The 22,921-nt window shown below is 43.8% G+C and overlaps 1 protein-coding gene across 1 annotated transcript in view; it reads left to right on the top strand.

Moving 5' to 3' along the window:
• The window catches only part of LOC122927086, a 640,428-nt gene that overhangs the window by 373,602 nt on the left and 243,905 nt on the right, over window positions 1-22,921 (top strand). Inside the window, exon 14 of the mRNA XM_044278664.1 lies at window positions 3,867-3,949. Within this exon, the coding sequence (XP_044134599.1) occupies window positions 3,867-3,949 (83 nt within the window). The remainder of the gene's footprint in view (window positions 1-3,866; window positions 3,950-22,921) is intronic.

The raw sequence follows: 22,921 nt of genomic DNA on the forward strand, positions 1-22,921 counted from the left end.
GTGTGGTTGTCTACAAGAAATATTAAACTGAAGGTTCCCTCCTGGAAATTGGGCCCCAAGTTTATTGGGCCTTATAAAATTTTGTCAGTCATCAATCCTGTTGCCTTCCGCCTTGATCTTCCACGGGTTTGGAAGATACATAATGTTTTTCACAGATCTCTCTTAAAACCATATGTCCAGCCCACGGTACCCTCCTCTTTGCCTCCTCCTCCGATTTTGGTTGATGGCAATCTGGAGTTTGAGGTTTCTAGAATTGTGGACTCTCGCATTGTCCGCGGTTCTCTTCAGTACCTCGTTCATTGGAAGGGTTATGGTCCTGAGGAGAGGATGTGGGTTCCGATGTCGGACATTAAAGCCACTCGCCTTATCAGGGCATTTCATAGGTCTCATCCTGGGAAGGTGGGTCCTGGGTGTCCGGAGTCCACCCGTAGAAGGGGGGGTACTGTCACTACCAGAGCTTTGAGACGTTCTCAAAGCTCTGTGTCTCCACCCCTGTGATGATGTCACTTAGGGTTGGAGGTTTTCTCACTGTTCTGTTTCTCCGCCCCTGTGATGAGGTCTTACTCTCAGCTGTCTCTCCTGCGTTTGATTTCTCTGCCTTTAAATCACCCCTCCTCCTATTGCAGGGCGTGGATTATATTTCTCCTTTCAGTTGTAGCTCTGCCTTGAGTATCTTCACTCCTTTAGCTACTAGTTCTCTGGACCTGTGTTCTGCTGCTGCAAGCACTCCGGATATTGCCAGCGGTCCTTGGATCCGTCTTCTCTACGGCTGCAGCTCCATCAGCTAAGTGTGCAGACTTTGTTATGTACCTGGTGATTTCCTGACTGGATCTGAGGTGGCCCCGGTTCCCTCCTTATTCTGTGCAGGGCATCGGAGGCCGTGCCCCTTCCACTATTGTAGGGGTTACAGGGCTCATCAGTCTAAGGTACGCGGGCATGCCTCGTTCCACCATTTGGATCCGGGCATGTGCTTTAGCAGCATAGGGAGAGTGTTGAGGGTCTGACAGGGGTCACCCTTTCTCTTCCCTAGTTTGGGTCCGGTCAGTAGCTCTTTTTACTGTGTATACTCTTGTTACCCTTAAACAGCCGTGACAGCCTCATTCTCTGCTATGACATGCAGACTGATTCTCTGCTGACATGAAGCCAGATTGTCTGTTACGGGACCTCTCTGCTCTGCCTGTGTGCTAGGCCTAAATATATGCCAATGGACTGTTGCAGTGGTGGGTGACGTGAAGCCTCATTCTCTGCTATGACATGCAGACTGATTCTCTGCTGACATGAAGCCAGATTGTCTGTTACGGGACCTCTCTGCTCTGCCTGTGTGCTAGGCCTAAATATATGCCAATGGACTGTTGCAGTGGTGGGTGACGTGAAGCCTCATTCTCTGCTATGACATGCAGACTGATTCTCTGCTGTCATGAAGCCAGATTGTCTGTTACGGGACCTCTCTGCTCTGCCTGTGTGCTAGGCCTAAATATATGCCAATGGACTGTTGCAGTGGTGGGTGACGTGAAGCCTCATTCTCTGCTATGACATGCAGACTGATTCTCTGCTGACATGAAGCCAGATTGTCTGTTACGGGACCTCTCTCCTCTGCCTGTGTGCTAGGCCTAAATATATGCCAATGGACTGTTGCAGTGGTGGCTGACGTGAAGCCTCATTCTCTGCTATGACATGCAGACTAATTCTCTGCTGACATGAAGCCAGATTGTCTGTTACGGGACCTCTCTCCTCTGCCTGGGTGCTGGGCCTAAATTTATGACAATGGACTGTTGCAGTGGTGGCTGACGTGAAGCCTGATTCTCTGCTATGACATGCAGACTGATTCTCTGCTGACATGAAGCCAGATCCTCTGTTACGGGACCTCTCTCCTCTGCCTGGGTGCTGGGCCTAAATTTATGACAATGGACTGTTGCAGTGGTGGCTGACGTGAAGCCTGATTCTCTGCTATGACATGCAGACTGATTCTCTGCTGACATGAAGCCAGATCCTCTGTTACGGGACCTCTCTCCTCTGCCTGGGTGCTGGGCCTAAATTTATGAAAATGGACTCTTACAGTGGTGGGTGACGTGAAGCCTGATTCTCTGCTATGACATGAAGACTGATTCTCTGCTGACATGAAGCCAGATTGTCTGTTACGGGACCTCTCTCCTCTGCCTGGGTGCCGGGGCCTAAATATCTGAGAATGGACTGTTCCAGTGGTGGGTGACGGGAAGCCAGATTCTCTGCTATGGAACCTCTCTCCAATTGATTTTGGTTAATTTTTATTTATTTAATTTTTATTTTAATTAATTTCCCTATCCACATTTGTTTGCAGGGGATTTACCTACATGTTGCTGCCTTTTGCAGCCCTCTAGCCCTTTCCTGGGCTGTTTTACAGCCGTTTTAGTGCCGAAAAGTTCGGGTCCCCATTGACTTCAATGGGGTTCGGGTTCGGGACGAAGTTCGGATCGGGTTCGGATCCCGAACCCGAACATTTCCGGGATGTTCGGCCGAACTTCTCGAACCCGAACATCCAGGTGTTCGCTCAACTCTACTTATGAGGGTTAGTAAGACCGCATAGTGCACCTGTCTTTGTTTTTATGTTATTTTGACTGCTTATCACATCCACACAATTGCTATCCTGTGCAGGATGTCCATTGTGGTACTTGTGGTCCGCTGCAGGCATCCTCCATTGTATGCAATTGTGAATAGGACCTGGCCTCATTGCTGTGCTGTGCTGCCATGCAAAACATTGACCCAGTGGGTCATGAAAGACGTGTTGTCCCTGGGGTTTGATGTTTTTTTTGTTCTCAGTTTTTTTTGTTGTTGTTTTTTTTTTTGGGGGGGGGGGTGCTGTTTATGTACAGAAATAAATAGGGTTGTTGCAGAACCTTGCTGATAACATAATTTGCAGTGCAAAATTATCTTCCCACTTGCCAGCAGCTGTATGAAACACATCCAGAACTCTGAGTGATCGGTTCCTCCCTATGCTTTCCCTGATTAAACCCTGACTTTTCTACCTATTGATAAAATCCACCTAATAAAATATGTCCTTATACTGTCCCTAGCACACCTCGATTAAAGGTCTGTGTCTACAATTGCTTTCTGCAAGGCGCATCCTAGACACATGCTCTCAGATCGCAAGCTGCACTTAGAACGGCATCTCTGGCTTCTGATAAGCCCAGAGCCTGAGGGTCCTTCCAAAATCCCGTCCCCTGAGTCAGCCTCTGAGCCAATCAGGGCACCCCCACCCTTCCAGGGTCATGTGATCTTTCATCTTCATCCTCCCTTACATTTTTACCCATCAATTTTCACAAAAAAATGCATAATTTTGCGTGATTTGTCCAAAGTAAATCGCCAAAATTTGGATGTTTAGCAGCAGAATTTTTGTAAAGAATTCAATTTGATTTGATTAGAATCAATTTGCTAATCTACATAGTGGCACTCTATCAAATCATTCTTAGGGCTCATTCACATGATCATATGGCCATAGTACCCCTATTTCAGGTGGTAATTTAATACATTAGTAGTAATTAATGCATAGTTGCTAACGTAAATCAAAAGATCCTGAAAAAAAAAAAAAGAGAAACCCCCAAAAAACTTCCCACTTTGGGGTAAATTTGTACAACCCCATTCCTTCCCTTGCCTTTGGGACATCTCACCATTTCTTGGGATTGTTGACAATTATGTAATGAATTTTCTCCAAGTTAGGCTTTATCCATAATAGAAAGAATGCTGGCAAGGGTGTTTATGGGGGGTTCATATGATGATGTTGCCAGTGGGCTGGCAGATACTGGAAGCTGGCCCTGTAAGGGAATATACAGTAGTTTAATATAACATGGACCATATTTCAGATGTTTGACTGAAATTATTACTTCTTACAGGAAGCAGTGAAGAATCGAAGAAGCTTGGAATAAGAAATACTGAGATGAAGGAAGAGGATGTGATCTGTGAACTGTGTGAAATGGTAAAGTAGCAAAACCATAAGGGGCTTAATGACCTATAAAATTCACTTCCAATATACCTTCTGTGCTGAAAAGGAAACTTTATAATATCTTTAAAATTTGGCAACATAGCCATGGTTTTCAAAACTTTTAATAAATAAAATCTGGAAAGTGCAGCGTGCATTTGTATTGACAGTGCTGCCCATAATTATTCATACCCCTGGCAAATTTTGACTTAAAGTTACTTTGATTCAACCAGTAAGTAATTTTTTGACGAGAAATAACATAGGTGTCTCCCAAAAGATAATAAGACAAAGCACAAGAGGCATTATTGTGGAAAAAAACACATTTCTCAGCTTTTATTTACATTTGAGCAAAAAGTGTCCAGTCCAAAATTATTCCTACCCTTCTCAATAATCAATAGAAAAGCCTTTATGGGCTATTACAGCAATCCAACGCTTCCTGTAATTGCAGACCAGCTTTTTGCAGGTCTCCACAGGTATTTTTGCCCATTCATCTTTAGCAATGAGCTCCAAATCTTTCAGGTTGGAGGGTCTTCTTGCTATCACCTTGATCTTTAGCTCCCTCCACAGATTCTCTTTTTCTTTTCAATGCTCTTTTTATCAATTTTTTTTTTTTTTAAAGCAACTTGAAAATTGAAGAATTGGTACAATATAGTCGAGAAACCATAATGACAGAAATAATTGAGATATCATTTATCTGAATATAGTTATCAGAGCATACAAGTATAATAGACATAGTGTACATAGGGCTTGTCGAGAGTGGAGGTCCTATAATAGTTAGTCATTTGTATCCTGGGGTTCTTCTGCTAAGTGTTGGAGGGCGAATGAGGTCGAGCGGAAGGTGACCCAGTCCTTCCATATCGATTGGAACTTTGTGTGTGTGCATAATTCCCAGGCTGAAAGTTCCTCCATGAGGAATATATAATTGACCTTTTGTAGCCATTGAGTTATGCTGGAGGAGCTCTGTTGATTCCAACGCAACGGAATTAAAGATTTTGCAGCAGCCGTTAAATGTTGGAATAGTATCTGTTTCGTGAGCGGTATATCTTCCAATCTTATGTTAAGTAAAATGGAAAAAAGGACAGGGGTCTTTGTCCAGGGAACATATACTCTTAATTTGCTTCGTCACTTCCGACCAAAAGGGTGTCAGCACAGGGCATGACCACCACACATGGAGATAATAGCCTTGTGAGAGGTGGCACTTCCAGCATATATCAGAACTGAGACAGTTCATCTGCTTAACCCCTTAAGGACCGAGGACGTACCGGTACGCCCTATTTCCCGAGTCCTTAAGGACCGAGGACGTACCGGTACGTCCTGACTTAAAATCTGCATTCCGGCGCCGCGGGGGTTAATCGGAACGGGACGCCGGCTGAAATCATTCAGCCGGCATCCCGTAACAATGCAGGGGGGGGTCATTTGACCCCCCCGTGTCGGCGATCGCAGCAAACCGCAGGTCAATTCAGACCTGCGGTTTGCTGCGCTTTTTGCAGTTTCTGATCCCCGCGGTCCCTGACCGCGGGGATCAGAAACTTCAGAGTGCCTAAAATCAATATTGCGCACCCCCCCCTGCACCCCTGCATGATTTGATGGCGGCGGGTGGTGCAGGGGGGGTGTCGCAGGCAGTGGGGGCGTTGCGGGAGGCGGGCGGTGCGGCAGGCGGGATCGCGATCCCCCGCCCGCCTCCCATTGCATAATCGTTGGCGTCTAGTGGGTTATACCAGGGTGCCAGCACATTGCTGGCACCCTGGTATAAACGGCTGACATCGGTGATGCGATGTCAGCCGTTTAACCCTTTCCATGCAGCGGTCCGTACGGACCGCTGTATGGAAAAGGTTAACAGCGCAAGGAGCTCCCTCCCTCTCCGATCGGGGGGCTGCTGTGCCTTTGCAGCCCCCCGATGGGAGAGGGAGAGAGCCCCCAGAGAGCCCCCCGAAGCCCCGTCCTCACCCTTCCCCGTCTGCGAAGTTGTGACAGACGGGGAAGGTTCCCATGGCAACAGGACGCCTGCTCAGGCGTCCTGCTGTCCATGGTGCTGAACAGATCTGTGCTGAAAGCATAGATCTGTTCAGTGTAAGTAAAATACAGTGCAGAAACCTATATAGTTTCTGTACTGTATTTTACAGACATCAGACCCACTGGATCTTCAAGAACCAAGTGGGTCTGGGTCCAATTTTTTTTAAAAAAGTGAAAAAAGTTAAGATAAAATAAAAAAACATTTATCACTGAATAAAAATAAAAATAAAAAAATACACTACACATATTAGGTATCGCCGCGTCCGTAACGACCTGATCTATAAAACGGTCATGTTACTTTCCCCGCACGGTGAACGCCATAAAAATAAAAAAATAAAAACTATGAGAAAATTGAAATTTTGCCCACCTTACTTCCCAAAAAAGGTAATAAAAGTGATCAAAAAAGTCGCATGTACGCCAAAATAGTACCAATAAAACCGTCATCTCATCCCGCAAAAAATGAGACCCTACTCAAGATAATCGCCCAAAAACTGAAAAAACTATGGCTCTTAGACTATGGAAACACTAAAACATGATTTTTTTTGTTTCAAAAATAAAATAATTGTGTAAAACTTTTATAAATAAAAATAAAGTATACATATTAGGTATCGCCGCGTCCGTATCGACGGCTCTATAAAATTATCACATGACCTAACCCCTCAGATGAGCACCGTAAAAAAAAAGAAAAAAAAAGTGTAAAAAAAGCAATTTTTTGCCATCTTACGTCACAAAAAGTGTAATAGCAAGCGATCAAAAAGTCATATGCACCCCAAAATAGTGCCAATCAAACCGTCATCTCATCCCGCAAAAAATTAGACCCTACTCAAGATAATCGCCCAAAAACTGTAAAAACTATGGCTCTTAGACTATGGAGACACTAAACAATTTTTTGGTTTTAAAAATGAAGTTATTGTATAAAACTTACATAAATAAAAAAAATTGTATACATATTAGGTATCGCCGCGTCTGTGACAACCTGCTCTATAAAATTACCACATGATCTAACCTGTCAGATGAATGTTGTAAATAACAAAAAAAAAAAACGTGCCAAAAAAGCTATTTCTTGTTACCTTGCCGCACAAAAAGTGTAATATAGAGCAACCAAAAATCATATGTACCCTAAACTAGTACCAACAATACTGCCACCCTATTCCGTACTTTCTAAAATGGGGTCACTTTTTTGGAGTTTCTACTCTAGGGGTGCATCAGGGGGGCTTCAAATGGGACATGGTGTCAAAAAAACTGTCCAGCAAAATCTGCCTTCCAAAAACCGTATGGCATTCCTTTCCTTCTGTGCCCTGCCGTGTGCCCGTACAGCAGTTTACGACCACATATGGGGTGTTTCTGTAAACTACAGAATCAGGGCCATAAATAATGAGTTTTGTTTGGCTGTTAACCCTTGCTTTGTAACTGGAAAAAAAATATTAAAATGGAAAATCTGCCAAAAAAGTGAAATTTTGAAATTGTATCTCTATTTTCCATTAAATCTTGTGCAACACCTAAAGGGTTGACAAAGTTTGTAAAATCAGTTTTGAATACCTTGAGGGGTGTAGTTTCTTAGATGGGGTCACTTTTTTGGAGTTTCTACTCTAGGGGTGCATCAGGGGGGCTTCAAATGGGACATGGTGTCAAAAAAACTGTCCAGCAAAATCTGCCTTCCAAAAACCGTATGGCATTCCTTTCCTTCTGCGCCCTGCCGTGTGCCCGTACAGCAATTTACGACCACATATGGGGTGTTTCTGTAAACTACAGAATCAGGGCCATAAATAATGAGTTTTGTTTGGCTGTTAACCCTTGCTTTGTAACTGGAAAAAAAATATTAAAATGGAAAATCTGCCAAAAAAGTGAAATTTTGAAATTGTATCTCTATTTTCCATTAAATCTTGTGCAACACCTAAAGGGTTGACAAAGTTTGTAAAATCAGTTTTGAATACCTTGAGGGGTGTAGTTTCTTAGATGGGGTCACTTTTTTGGAGTTTCTACTCTAGGGGTGCATCAGGGGGGCTTCAAATGGGACATGGTGTCAAAAAAACTGTCCAGCAAAATCTGCCTTCCAAAAGCCGTATGGCATTCCTTTCCTTCTGCGCCCTACTGTGTGCCCGTACAGCAATTTACGACCACATATGGGGTGTTTCTGTAAACTACAGAATCAGGGCCATAAATAATGAGTTTTGTTTGGCTGTTAACCCTTGCTTTGTAACTGGAAAAAAAATATTAAAATGGAAAATCTGCCAAAAAAGTGAAATTTTGAAATTGTATCTCTATTTTCCATTAAATCTTGTGCAACACCTAAAGGGTTGACAAAGTTTGTAAAATCAGTTTTGAATACCTTGAGGGGTGTAGTTTCTTAGATGGGGTCACTTTTTTGGAGTTTCTACTCTAGGGGTGCATCAGGGGGGCTTCAAATGGGACATGGTGTCAAAAAAACTGTCCAGCAAAATCTGGCTTCCAAAAACCATACGGCGCACCTTTCACTCTACGCCCCGCTGTGTGGCCGTACAGTAGTTTACGGCCACATTTGGGGTGTTTCTGTAAACAGCAGAGTCAGGGCAATAAAGATACAGTCTTGTTTGGCTGTTAACCCTTGCTTTGTTAGTGGAAAAAATGGGTTAAAATGGAAAATTAGGCAAAAAAATGAAATTCTCAAATTTCATCCCAATTTGCCAATAACTCTTGTGCAACACCTAAAGGGTTAACGAAGTTTGTAAAATCAGTTTTGAATACCTTGAGGGGTATAGTTTCTTAGATGGGGTCACTTTATGGAGTTTCTACTCTAGGGGTGCATCAGGGGGCTTCAAATGGGACATGGTGTCAAAAAAACTGTCCAGCAAAATCTGGCTTCCAAAAACCATACGGCGCACCTTTCACTCTACGCCCCGCTGTGTGGCCGTACAGTAGTTTACGGACACATATTGGGTGTTTCTGTAAACAGCAGAGTCAGGGCAATAAAGATACAGTCTTGTTTGGCTGTTAACCCTTGCTTTGTTAGTGGAAAAAATGGGTTAAAATGGAAAATTAGGCAAAAAAATGAAATTCTCAAATTTCATCCCCATTTGCCAATAACTCTTGTGCAACACCTAAAGGGTTAACGGAGTTTGTAAAATCAGTTTTGAATACCTTGAGGGGTGTAGTTTATAGAATGGGGTCATTTTTGGGCTGTTTCTATTATGTAAGCCTCGCAAAGTGACTTCAGAGCTGTAGTGGTCCCTAAAAATTGGGTTTTTGTAAATTTCTGAAAAATTTCAAGATTTGCTTCTAAACTTCTAAGCCTTGTAACATCCCCAAAAAATAAAATATCATTCCCAAAATAATTCAAACATGAAGTAGACATATGGGGAATGTTAAGTCATCACAATTTTTGGGGGTATTACTATGTATTACAGAAGTAGAGAAACTGAAACTTTGAAATTTGCTAATTTTTCAAAATTTTTGGTAAATTAGGTATTTTATTATGCAAAAAATTTTATTTTTTTGACTTTATTTTACCAGTGTCATGAAGTACAATATGTGACGAAAAAACAATCTCAGAATGGCCTGGATAAGTCAAAGCGTTTTAAAGTTATCAGCACTTAAAGTGACACTGGTCAGATTTGCAAAAAATGGCCTGGTCCTTAAGGTGAAAATGAGCCCGGTCCTTAAGGGGTTAAAGGAAACCTGTCACCATGATTTTGCGCATATAGCTGGGGACATGGGCTGCTAGATGGCCACTAGAACATCTGCAGTACCCAGGTCCCATAGCTCTCTGCGCTTTTATTGTGTTAAAAAACTGTTTTGAGTAATATGCAAATTACCTGATATGAGTCCTGTAGCCGGAGATGAGTCAAGCGGAAAGGAGCCCAGCACCGCCCCGCGTCCTCCGAATCTCCTCCTTGCCGGCTGACGTCATAGAGCTGCAGTGCCGAAATCTTGCGATGCGCGAGCTAGCACATGCGCAGTGTCGGCATCATGTTCATTCCCTGTACTGGCATCAGCACAGGGAACGAACTACGCATGCGCTAAGGTTCCAACCCCATTTATCAGGCAAGAAATCCCACTTATTAAACCTGACAGGGCACACCTGTGAAGTGAAAACCATTTCAGGTGACTACCTCTTGAAGCTCATCAAGAGAATGCCAAGAGTGTGCAAAGCAGTAATCAAAGCAAAAGGTGGCTACTTTGAAGAACCTAGAATAGGACATATTTTCAGTTGTTTCACACTTTTTTGTTATGTATATAATTCGACATGTGTTAATTCATAGTTTTGATGCCTTCAGTGTGAATCTACAATTTTCATAGTCATGAAAATAAAGAAAACTCTTTGAATGAGAAGGTGTGTCCAAACTTTTGGTCTGTACTGTATGTGCCAGATCTTCAACGTGGTTTGAGTGACAGTATTTTGTGTAAGGTGAGCAGGAGGTTTGCAATCTTTTTGGTCTTTTTGCCATAGGAGAGAACTCAGTGGTTATTTCGCTAAATGTTCCTCTAGTGGTATCCATAGTTTATTAGTGTCTTTTTCTAGCCAATATATTACTCTGGACAGGTGGACTGCCTCATAATATTCTTTCCAATCTGGCAGAAACATGCCACCTCTTAGCTTGTGTTGAACTAAGAGGTCATGACTTTGTCTGAGTCTCCCATCTCGCCATAGGAATTTGCTTATTCATTTCCTGACACTTGTAAAAAATTGTGCCGGGAGGGGGATTGTGAGAGTTTGAAATAGATAAAGTAATTTGGGGAGTAGAATAGCTTTTATAAGGTTCTTTCGTCCCATCCAGGATAGGAAGGGGAGAGACCATGATTCTATTATTCGTTTGAACAATTGTGGGATAGGGGCGTAGTTGAGGGAGTAGAGTTCACTCCAAATAGGGCTGAGCTTAAGTCCTAGATATGTAATGTGCGATTTCGGCCAATGATATGGGTAATGCGTCTGTAGGAGTTCTAATTCTTCTTTACATATTTTGAAGCCTAAGGCTTCCGATTTAGAGGCATATATTTTGAAATTGGAGATGGCCCCGTAATCTTGAAGGAGAGACTGTAACGCGGGGAACGCTGAGGATGGGTTAGTTATAATCAGCAAGATGTCATCAGCGTAAGCAGCTGAGCTGTGTATGAATCTACCATCATCAAACCCAGCAATATCTGGGTGAGCTCTGATCGAGGCTAAGAGGCCATTTTTGTATCTGAAAAGGGGCTGATAGGGATTGATTTATACGCAGTCTCACCGTGGGGCGTGAGTTCATGATAAAAATGGGGTCTATAAAAGTTTGTGGGAAACCAAAGTGAAGTAAAACCTGTTTCATGTAGGTCCAGTCTACCCTGTCGAAGGCCTTTTCTGCGTCTGTCCCCAACAATACCAACGGTAATTTGCTGCGTGACGCAATTTGTATCAGAGACAAGACCCTCATAGTGCTGTCCTTTCCCTCTCTGCCAGACACAAAACCTACCTGTTATGGAGAGATTAATCTAGGAATTAGAGGTTTAAGTCTATCAGCGAGGAGACTAGCGTATATCTTCAAATCCACGTTTAATAAGGAAATAGGTCTATAGCTGCCACATTGAGCAGGATCTTTACCTTCTTTATGAATGAGAGTTATATACGCCTCCAGTGATTGTTGTGGTAATTCAGTGCCAGTTAATAGGCATTATTTGTGTCTGTCAATTGAGGGAGGAGAATCAATGAGAATGTCTCATAGTATGAGCATGGAAGGCCATCTGGACCAGGGGCTTTACTCTTTGGGGTTCTTCGCAGGGCAGACCGGACCTCATCTAATGAAAATGGCTTCAATAGGGAAGGATATGTTTCAGGGAGTAGTTTTGGGAGATTCGCTCGTGTGAGAAAGTCTGAGACTACCGAGAGATATTCTGGTGAATCTGAATTTCGGTCAGAGTGATGTAATTTATATAGGGAAGAGTAAAAATGTATAAATTAATTAACAAGCCATCAGATTCTGCTGCAGCCACTCCATGCCCCGTTGTTCAGCCGCAGCCCGAACCGCAGCCAGCATATCCTCCAAGGAGGCCATGATCCTTCAATCCTGCTTCCACAAACTTCCCTCACGCTACTAACTGGTCAGATGGACCTCCCACTAAAACCCCTGCACTTTATACTGCCCGGGAAAAAGTACCCAATCACCACACCCCTTGCCCTGCGCCTGACCTCCCCAGCCACACAAAATAATTAACCCTTTAATGCCCTATGTCTTCCCCCCAAGTCAAGCCGCACTTCACTACGGCTACGCCCCGCTCCGTTGCTCTTCTTCCCTTCTGAAGAGAAGGAAAGTCCAAACGGGAATAGCCATTTGTATGGGATGTTTCTATTCCTCAAAACTTCGGTCAGAGGTCTCAAGATATTTCTCTTGGATAAGGTGACTCTCGCTAAGTCCTGGAATATTGATATTGTCGCACCTTCTAGTTTGGCAGGAGGATTTGTGCGTGCGAGACCTAAGATGTCATCTCTCACCCTTGAATGGAAAACCCGGCATATGACTTCTCTAGGAGGCTCTTTTGGTGAGGGTTTGGCTCTTAGGGACCTGTGAGCTCTTTCAATGGATATGTCAAGATGATAGTTTTCTCCCAGGATTGCAGAAAAGATTTGTTTAGCTGTATCAGGAAGGTCCTTCGGAGCGATAGATTCTGGAATACCTTTGAGGCGCAGGTTGTTACGTCTGGCTTGAAGGTAGGGCTGCATTGTCTTATATATCACATTATGGATAGGTATAAATGAAAATAAAGCTGGTCAAAGACAGCAATAGCCAAAGATGGAGAAAGACAACAATAACTAAAGCAAAAATAGGACAGAGCATATAAATATGACACAGATATTTGATCCTACAATAATACGTGATAAGGTATTAATCTGAACAGGGTGTTAATTACACAACATACATTAGATGGTTCACTGCAGATCCAGATTAAGGAAGGATGACAATATTGTGACATATTATGAGATACATCCAATTTCACAAGTTGACAATTTGAGACCTATTGGATAGACTATACTCTGCTGGGTCCCCTTGATGATGGAAAGAAAGAATGAAACTCAACTAGTTGGGAAGAAAAAGAAATAGGGATTTGAGTAAGGTGAATTCTCACCATGTGGTCTCCTGAGGTTTGCTTGTAATAGGCAGAGTTTATGTACTGTGTGGACAGGAAGTGAAGGTGACACATGGTGAAAAAGTTAGGGTACTTTCACACTAGCGTTTTTCTTTTCCGGCGCTGAGTTCCGTCCTAGGGGCTCAAATCCGGAAAAGAACTGATCAGTTTTATCCCCATGCATTCTGAATGGAGAGTCAGTCCTTCAGGATGCATCAGGACGTCTTCAGTTCAGTCTTTTTGACTGATCAGGCTTTTCCGAAAAACGTAGCATGCAGTATTTTTACCTCCGGACAAAAAGCCTGAACACTTTGACTGAACGCCTGATCAGGCTTTTTTCCCATTGACTTGCATTAACGCCGGATCCGGCGCCGTGTGTTCAGTCAAAACGGATCCGAAAATTAAACCCGAAAAATGTGAAAAAAAAGTTAAAGTCCATAAATGGCGGATCCGTTTTTTCCAATGCATTTTTTCATTGTGATCAAAATCCTGATCAGGATTCAAATGTAATCCGTTTTCACACGTTTTTCCGGATCCGGCGGGCAGTTCCGGTGTCGGAATTGAACGCCGGATTAAAACAGTGTGAAAGTAGCCTTAGTCTAGATTGGAATAGATTTTTAGACTGGTGCTGGTAGGAGTTTAAAAGAGTTCCTATGCATCCTCAAATCTGTTAAATAAGCCAATTAGACGAATGTAAAGATGGCAGTGCATTTCAGCATGAAACGCACCCTCACATGTGGGGGAGGAAAGGTCCACCAAAATAAAGTGGGGGAGGAAAGGTCATGTTGGTGGTGTAGTGGTGGAGAGGAGGTTCGATCCGCCGTGGAGCGCTGTGGCCTGATAAGGAAATAATGAATGTGCGTTCCAGTGGTGGAACGCATAGAACAATTGGAGATAGGATGTGAAGGTGCGATGTAAGGAAGAGGGAAAAGCAACTGAAAATGGGCAAGGTGTTATACAGTCAGGTCCATAAATATTGGGACATCAACACAATTCTAACATTTTTGGCTCTATACACCACCAAAATGGATTTGAAATGAAACGAACAAGATGTGCTTTAACTGCAGACTGTCAGCGTTAATTTGAGGGTATTTACATCTAAATCAGGTGAACGGTGCAGGAATTACAACAGTTTGCATATGTGCCTCCCATTTGTTGAGGATCCAAAAGTAATGGGACAGAATAATAATTATAAATCAAACTTTAATTTTTATTTTTATTTTTTAAATTTAACTCTTTATTGAGTAAAATTATCGATACATACGATTAGCAAATAAGAAAAGTCAACAGCTACCAGTAGCCTTCAAAATAGGTTCGTCAGATATAGTACAATACTATTATCAGTAGGCTTTACATCAATAAAGGGGGGAGGTGGGGGAGGGAACAAACAACAAATGGTCATCCGTTAACAGCTATATGGGGCAGAGATCACAAATAATGAACAATCTATAGCAATACGGACATCCTGAATAGTACTGAGGTTGAGATCCGACCCTGAGGCAGGAAGACAAGCTGTCCCAGCATCTACGTAACAGAGCTAACACTGGTTTCCCGTAAGGGGAGAGAGATAAATGAGAGGAATCAGGGGATATAACCTCTGAAGTGTTTCCAGTCCTTCCACACTTTCTCAAACTTATGGTGGGAACGCTCCTCCCAGGAAGATATTTCCTCGAATCTATAGATCTGGTCAATCCTGAGGAGCCATTGTTCCCAGGAAGGGAGATCCTGAGAGAGCCACATAGTTGGGATAAGAAGCTTGGCCGCACTTAATAGGTATCTAAAGAGCTTTATCTGGGGAATGTGAGGGGCCTTAGGAAAGAGGTTCAGAAGGGCAATTTCTGGAGAAGCAGGGTAATTGGTTCCACAGATCAGATTGCTTTGCCTGAAAATATATTCCCACCAAGAGAAAACTTTAGGGCAGTACCACCAAATATGGAGGTATGTGCCTCTATCTATCGAGCACCTCCAGCACATGTCCAAAGCAGAAGTAGAGAACAAACACGTTTTATCAGGGGTTTTGTACCACCTGGAGATAATTTTAAAGCTATTCTCTTGGATCCTCACGCATCTGGAAACAGTATGAGGAGAAACATAGATTTTCCTAATTTCATCCTCCTGAAAGGTCCTATGTAGATCTTTCTCCCATAACCGGATATAGGCAAGGACCAGTGAGGCAGGGGGGTCTCTTAATTTTTTATAAAGTTGGGAAATAATTTTAAGTGGGGGTTTTGTCTGGGAAATGATGCTCTCGAACCACGTAAGGGGTCTAAAGAGATTATGCAAACCCCCATGAAGGGTCATATAAGATTTAAGATAACATATTAAATTAAATCGTGAGGGGCAGACACCAAGTAGCTTGAGCATCTCATTTGTGGAGATTAGGGAACCTTCATGATATAAGTCAATAATTTTTATGTTGGAAAGTCTAAACTTGGGTGGTATACTGTCTCTTAGTGCTGGAGGAGCTAAGTTAAATACATCTCCCACTGTCAGAATAGGAGAGGGAAGGGGTATACTAAAGGGGGATCTCTGCAAAGCGTTCCAAGCCTGGAGAGTAGCTTTTATAACCGGAGATATGCCCGAACTGAGAGGTGCAGGGGATATTTTGCCCAACAGATAGGCTGAAAAATTTAGACCAAGGAGGGATTGCTCCATTGCAACCCACGATTTGTGCGGAGGGCATCGCACCCAATCCACGATCCTCGCTAACAGCACAGCTCTACCATATAATTCTGGATCCGGTAGTGCGATACCCCCTCGTTCTTTTGAGTAGGATAAAGCCTTATATGCTATCCTAGCCCTTTTACCGGACCAAATGAAGGATCTAAAAAGAGAACGGAGGGACGCGTAGTAGGTAGAGGGAACAGGTATCGGTAGGGCCTGTTGGAGGTAAGTCAGTTTTGGTATGACTAGGGACATTAGTATATTCTTTCTCCCGAACCAGGAGAGGATAGGAATATCTAAGGTTCCCAATTCTGATTTAATTTTCTGGAGCAGGGGAAGAAAGTTTAGATTAAAAAATTGGCCAGGATCTGTACCGAGTTTGACTCCTAAAAATGTTAAGTGAGGGGAGGACCAGTTAAATGGCGAAGTTTGGGATAGCTCCTTCTTTAAGGCACTGGAAATGCCCGTAGAAATAATAAATGATTTGTTATGGTTGATCTTTAGGTTAGATAAAGAGCCAAAGAATTCTAAGTGTTTATAGACCTTAGGAAGGGCCTTGGAAGGATTATGGATCATAATTAGCATGTCATCCGCGAATGCGGCTATTTTATGTTGCTGGTCTCCCAGGGCTATTCCTCGGATGTCTTCATCTAACCTAATAGACTGCAATAAAGGCTCTAAGGTCAAGACAAATAGGAGGGGTGACAGGGGGCACCCTTGGCGCGTGCCATTGCTTATCCGGAAGGGAGTTGACAAGGTGTCGTTAACAGTAACGGAGGCCGAAGCGTTAAAGTACATGGCATGTATGGCTTTAATGAAGTAAGGAGGGAAGTTAAAGGAGTGGAGAACAGAATACATAAATGGCCAACTAACCCTATCAAAGGCCTTCTCAGCGTCTGTGCTGAGAAGGACCAGGGGCAGAGCCCGTTTCTTAACGTAGTGAAGGATGTTGAGTACCCTAGCCGTGTTGTCCTTTCCTTCTCTGTATTTGATAAAGCCAACTTGATCTCTGTGGATCAAGTTTGGGAGGAGTTTAGCTAATCTGTTGGCGAGGAGTTTAGCCAAAAGCTTCATGTCTATATTGAGTAAGGAGATGGGCCTGAAATTAGGACAAACAGTGTGGTCTTTGCCCTCTTTAGGGATCACTGTGATAACTGCTCTGGACATATCTCCAGTTAAAGGGACACCCTGCAGAGAGGCATTGAAAATAGGTAATAAGTGAGGGATTAATATATCATGGAAAGCATTGTAGTAGGGGATGGGTAGCCCGTCTGGGCCAGGGCATTTTCCTTTAGGGGATTCTCTGATGACTTTCAATAGTTCCTCTGAAGTGAAAGGGGCAGAGAGATGGAGTCTATCTGAGGCCGAAAGCTGTGGAAGCCCAAGGCCTTTTAGGAAGGTCAGATGTTCTGGAACAGCCTCCGGGACATTCTTAGTCTGGGTCAAGGAGTGCAAGTTATAAAGAGATTCATAAAAGTTCCTGAAAAGAGAGGCTATCCTGTCTGGATCAAAAGTATCTGGGCCATCTGGGGTTTTCATCTTATGAACAAAGTTGTTGAGTCTCCTACGTTTAAGTCTTTGCATCATAAACCTAGAAGCTTTATTGCCATGTGCAAAGATCTTTTGTTGTGAGTGCAGATAATATTTTGCAGACGAGTCGTTCAAAAGATTTTTGAGAGAAGCTCTACAAGTTGAAAGCTCATCTAGATGAGCTTGAAGTAGAGAATTTTTATGGGAACTTTCAAGAGCACTAATTTTCTCAAGCAGGTCATCTATCTGTTTCGATCTGACTTTTTTTTAATATGAGCTCCTATGCTTATGCAGTGCCCTCTAATGAAGGCTTTGTGGGCATCCCAAATTGTATGTGATGTTACGTCGGGGGTGCAATTAGTGTCAAAGTAGTCCTTTAGTAGGGTCTGCAGACGGGCTTTAGTGTCCGGGAGGCCTAGAAGTTTTTCGTTAAGGCGCCAGTTTCTAAAGGGATGCCTATCTGGTGGGGACATAAAGGTAAGTGAGATAGGAGCGTGGTCAGAGATGGTGATTGAACCAATTTCTGCCTCGGAACAGTGCTGGAGGTGTTCTCTGGAAACAAATAGATGATCCAACCGCTGGTATGAACCGTGAACCTGGGAAAAGAAGGTATAGTCCCTTACTTCCGGGTGAAGATTGCGCCAGACATCTACAAGATGATTTCCAGCTAAAAAATTTTGGATGGATCTTAGGGCTTTTCGGGATTGAGCTGATTTATTAGATGAGGAGTCCAAAAACGGATTAAAAACTAAATTAAAGTCCCCCCCCGAGGAATGTGATACCTTCCCTGAAATCTTCTGATCTCTTCAAGATATCAGTAAGCCAATTAATTTGATTAGAATTGGGTGCATATATATTAATAAAAGTAAATAGGTGCTGACCTATCGTGCCTTTTACCATGAGATATCTACCCTCCGGGTCACATAATTGATCCTTTATAAGGAAAGGGACTTTTTTGTGGAACCCTATGCTAACCCCCTTTGAGTTGGATGAGGGAGATCCACAATGAAACCACAGGGGAAATATGGAGAAGGAAAGGTTAGGGAAGTGTCCCAGTTTAAAGTGGGTCTCCTGGAGAAAAACCATATTTACATGTAACCTCTTCAGAATCCCAAAGATGTGGCTCCTCTTAGAAGGAGAGTTACATCCCTTTACATTAAACGAAGCTAGTTTGAAGGCCATCGTCAGAGTAAGTAAAGGACCTGGGGAGCTGAATCCACACCTGTATTACAAGAGCGTGCAAGGAAAAAATCAGCTGGAACTTATCTTTTTCAGTGCGCCAGTGTAAGGAAGCGAGCTTCCGACTCAGATGGATCTTAAATAATCTGTTGAATGACCATAAAAAAGAAAACATAAGATAAACAGTAAAAACAAATATAACATGACAATAAGAGTGAAAAGGCAGCATCATGTTGCCAAACAAGATCTTGTGGGGGGGAATGGGTTAATTACCACTAGTGGACAACCACTTTACTTGTAGAAGATTCTTAGACCCATACCTAAAAAAAAAAAAATGGGGATAAGGATGTTGGAGTTAAGGGTCATAGACCTAAAAAATGGGTCAATGAACACATATATAGAAGGAAGGGCGGTGATATAACACACATGATGGGGGGTGAGAGGGGGGGAAGGGTGGGGGGGGAGTGGGAGAGGAAAAAAGGAAAGCAAAGGGAGGGGGTATTGGGAAAGCCAGGGAGGATAAGGATTATTCAATCTGTGGGTAGATTCCTTCTAGAGTAATATCTAAATAAGGAGCAAAGGAGGGGTAATAACAAAGTACTAGAACTGTCCCGTTGAAACAAAGGAGGCAGCTGTGAACTGCGTGTGCAGTTATTGAGGAGAAGTTGCGCAAGTCTCTGGAATGAAGTCCCGGGAGCAGGAGTAGAACCGAAGTATAGGTGAGTTTAATTCAGAGGATAATTGATGTTTTCGTGGGTGCTTTACGTTGAAGCAAGATCATTCTGCTGAGAGCAGACGTTGTTAGGGAATCCAGACGCTGTGAAAAGAGTTCAATGATCTTCTGAGGCGATGCGCCTGGGGGTAAGAGATTGATTCCTTTTCTTTTGGCGACGTGATTTAGGAGTGTCTTTGGGTTCAAAGGGGATGTACCTGGGTAGCTCCGGCAAAAGGGTTAAGTCCCGAACCAAGTCCCAGTCATCAATATCCAATGGAGAAATGTCCAGGAGATCGTACACCGGTTCCAAGTCCGCATGGGTCCTGATAGTAATCCTTCTGCCATTGACCGCAAAGGAGAGGCTGAACGGAAAATTCCATCTATACAGAATCTTGCGTTGTCTAAGCCATTCCGTTAATGGTTTTAGTGCCTTTCTTTTCTGAAGGGTAACAGGCGCAAGGTCTTGAAAGACTGAAACGGTTACACCTTTAAACTTAACCCCTTCGGGTCTACGGGCCTTGCTTAGGACTGCTTCCTTGTCCGGAAATTGTAAGAAGCGGCATATGATGTCCCTAGGAGGGTTGTTAGCGTCCGGTTTTGGACGAAGGGCACGGTGGGCCCTTTCAATAATTAGAGGGTCTGGGCAATCCGGGCCCAATAAGTCCGCGCAAATAGACCTGACAATGTCTAGGGCTTCGCCTGCAGAGTCTGATTCAGGGACACCTCTGAACCTGAGGTTGTTCCTCCTGCCGCGGTTTTCCTGGTCTTCCAAGGCATTATAGACCGCATTCAGATGTGACTGGCATTTCTGTAGACTCGAGGATGAGGCGGCTTGAAAATCTAGCATAGCGGCTTGCGTCTCTTCAAGCGCTTCCACTCTACCGCCCACGTGTTTAATGTCCTCCCTTAGTGATGAAATTTCACCTACCAGGGGACTCATAGCCTTCTGGAGGGCCAGATCCAGGTACTTCCTAGAGATTGGTAGGAGTTTGCGGCTCTTGGCACCGTCGGTATCGCTTGTGTCTTCTTGCGCGTCCGGGTCTAACTCAGCTGAGTCTTTGCAGGGAGCCGGCGCCATCTTAGACTCCTTTGCCACGTATGCAGCGGCAGCTTTTTTGACGAAGCGATCCATATCACCGCTAGTTGCTTGGGTTTTCTGGTGCTGGGACGAATCCCCGGTCCTTTGCTGACCGATCTTGCCCATAATTTAGTCCAGGGGCTTAAGTGAGCTGTAGGAAAGTGGCGTCTTTCTCGGAGAGCTCAGACACAGACGTCCATGTCGGTCCGGCGCTAGCTCCGTCCCCAAACTTTCACTTTTTAATACTAATTTAATAATTACAGCCTGAAGTGTGGAACGCATAGACATCACCAGACGCTAGGTTTCATCCCTGGTGATGCTCTGCCAGGCCTCTAATGCAACTGTCTTCAGTTCCTGCCTGTTCTTGGGGCATTTTCCCTTCAGTTTTGTCTTCAGCAAGTGAAATACATGCTCAATCGGATTCAGGTCAGGTGATTGACTTGGCCATTGCATAACATTCCACTTCTTTCCCTTAAAAAAATCTTTGGTTGCTTTTGCAGTATGCTTTGGGTCATTGTCCATCTGCACTGTGAAGTGCCGTCCAATGAGTTCTGAAGCATTTGGCTGAATATGAGCAGATAATATTGCCCGAAACACTTCAGAATTCATCTTGCTGCTTTTGTCAGCAGTCACATCATCAATAAATACAAGAGAACCAGTTCCATTGGCAGCCATACATGCCCACGCCATGACACTACCACCACCATGCTTCACTGATGAGGTGGTATGCTTAGGATCATGAGAAGTTCCTTTCCTTCTACATACTCTTCTCTTTTCATCACTCTGGTACAAGCTGATATTGGTCTCATCTGTCCATAGGATGTTGTTCCAGAACTGTGAAGGCTTTTTTAGATGTCGTTTGGCAAACTCTAATCTGGCCTTCCAGTTTTTGAAGTTCACCAATGGTTTACATCTTGTGGTGAACCCTCTGTATTCACTCTGGTGAAGTCTTCTCTTGTTTGTTGACTTTGACACACATACACCTACCTCCTGGAGAGGGTTCTTGTTCTGGCCAACTGTTGTGAAGGGTGTTTTCTTCACCAGAGAAAGAATTCTTTGGTCATCCAATAATTCTTTGGTTGTTTTCCGTGGTCTTCCAGGTCTTTTGGTGTTGCTGAGCTCACCGATGCGTTCTTTCTTTTTAAGAATGCTTCAAACAGTTGTTTTGGCCATGTCACGGACGGTGTACAGGAAACAAGACAAAGCAACATGCATATATGACTGAGTGGATCCAAAGCTAAGGAACCAAAAGGGAGACCCCTGCACAAGACCTGAGACTATCCCTGGCTGCTCAGCCTATGCAAAGATCCGAAAGGTGGAGGTTTGCATATCCACGTACCTCGACTATATAACCCCTGAACACCCTACAATAGTGAGGGGACACGACCACCGGCTCCCTACTCCAGACACGGAGGGAGTCAGGGTCACCTGGGATCCAGCAAACAGAAAATAACAGATAAATGTTCAGCACTTAACTTTGTAGCAGACAGGAAAACAAGATCAGCATGCACACACACTCCAGGAGGAAGTATAAGCCGCCCAGCAATGCACCATGGGGAGGGATTTAAAGGGAAGCAATCAGTCCAACTCCATGACAGCTGAGAGAGGCTAACGAGATGAGGAACTGAACAGCACAACAAAGAGAACTCAAGGAGGAGGTTCTGAAAGGCCTCTGTCAGAGCTTCTCAGCTGTCTGGTTGTGACAGTACCCCTCCCTCTACGAGTGGACTCCGGACACTCAGAGCCCACCTTCTCAGGATGGGACCTATGGAAAGCCCTGATGAGACGAGAGGCCTTAATGTCCGTCACTGGGACCCACATCCTCTCCTCAGGACCATAACCCTCCCAATGAACAAGGTACTGAAGAGAACCGCGAACAAGACGAGAATCCACAATCCTAGAGACCTGAAATTCAAGATTCCCATCAACCATAATCGGAGGAGGAGGCAAAGGCGAGGGTACAATGGGTTGAACATAAGGTTTCAATAAGGACTTATGAAAAACATTATGGATCTTCCAAGTCTGAGGAAGATCAAGACGGTAGGCAACAGGATTGATGACAGACAGGATTTTGTAAGGCCCAATAAACCTAGGACCCAACTTCCAGGAGGGAACCTTCAATTTGATATTCTTGGTAGACAACCACACCAGATCACCAACATTCAGGTCCGGACCAAGCACACGTCTCTTATCTGCCACACGCTTATATCTCTCACTCATGCTCTTTAGATTATCCTGAATCTTTTGCCAAATAGATGACAAAGACGAGGAGAATCTGTCCTCATCAGGTAAACCAGAAGACCCCTCTCCCGAGAAAGTCCCAAACTGCGGATGAAACCCATATGCACCAAAAAATGGTGACTTATCAGAGGACTCCTGACGACGGTTATTTAAAGCAAACTCAGCAAGGGACAAAAAAGAACACCAATCCTCTTGATTCTCCGCCACAAAACAGCGCAGATATGTCTCCAGATTCTGATTGACGCGCTCTGTCTGGCCATTCGACTGCGGGTGGAAAGCAGAAGAGAATGACAACCGAACCCCCAAGCGAGAACAGAAAGCCTTCCAGAATCTGGAAACAAACTGCGTGCCCCTATCAGAGACTATGTCTGAAGGAATACCGTGCAATTTGACAATGTGATCAATAAATGCCTGCGCCAGCGTCTTAGCATTGGGCAAACCAGGAAAAGGGATGAAATGCACCATTTTGCTAAAACGG

The sequence above is a fragment of the Bufo gargarizans genome, chromosome 2 (assembly GCF_014858855.1).
Source record: "Bufo gargarizans isolate SCDJY-AF-19 chromosome 2, ASM1485885v1, whole genome shotgun sequence".
In the NCBI taxonomy this organism is placed as follows: domain Eukaryota; kingdom Metazoa; phylum Chordata; class Amphibia; order Anura; family Bufonidae; genus Bufo; species Bufo gargarizans.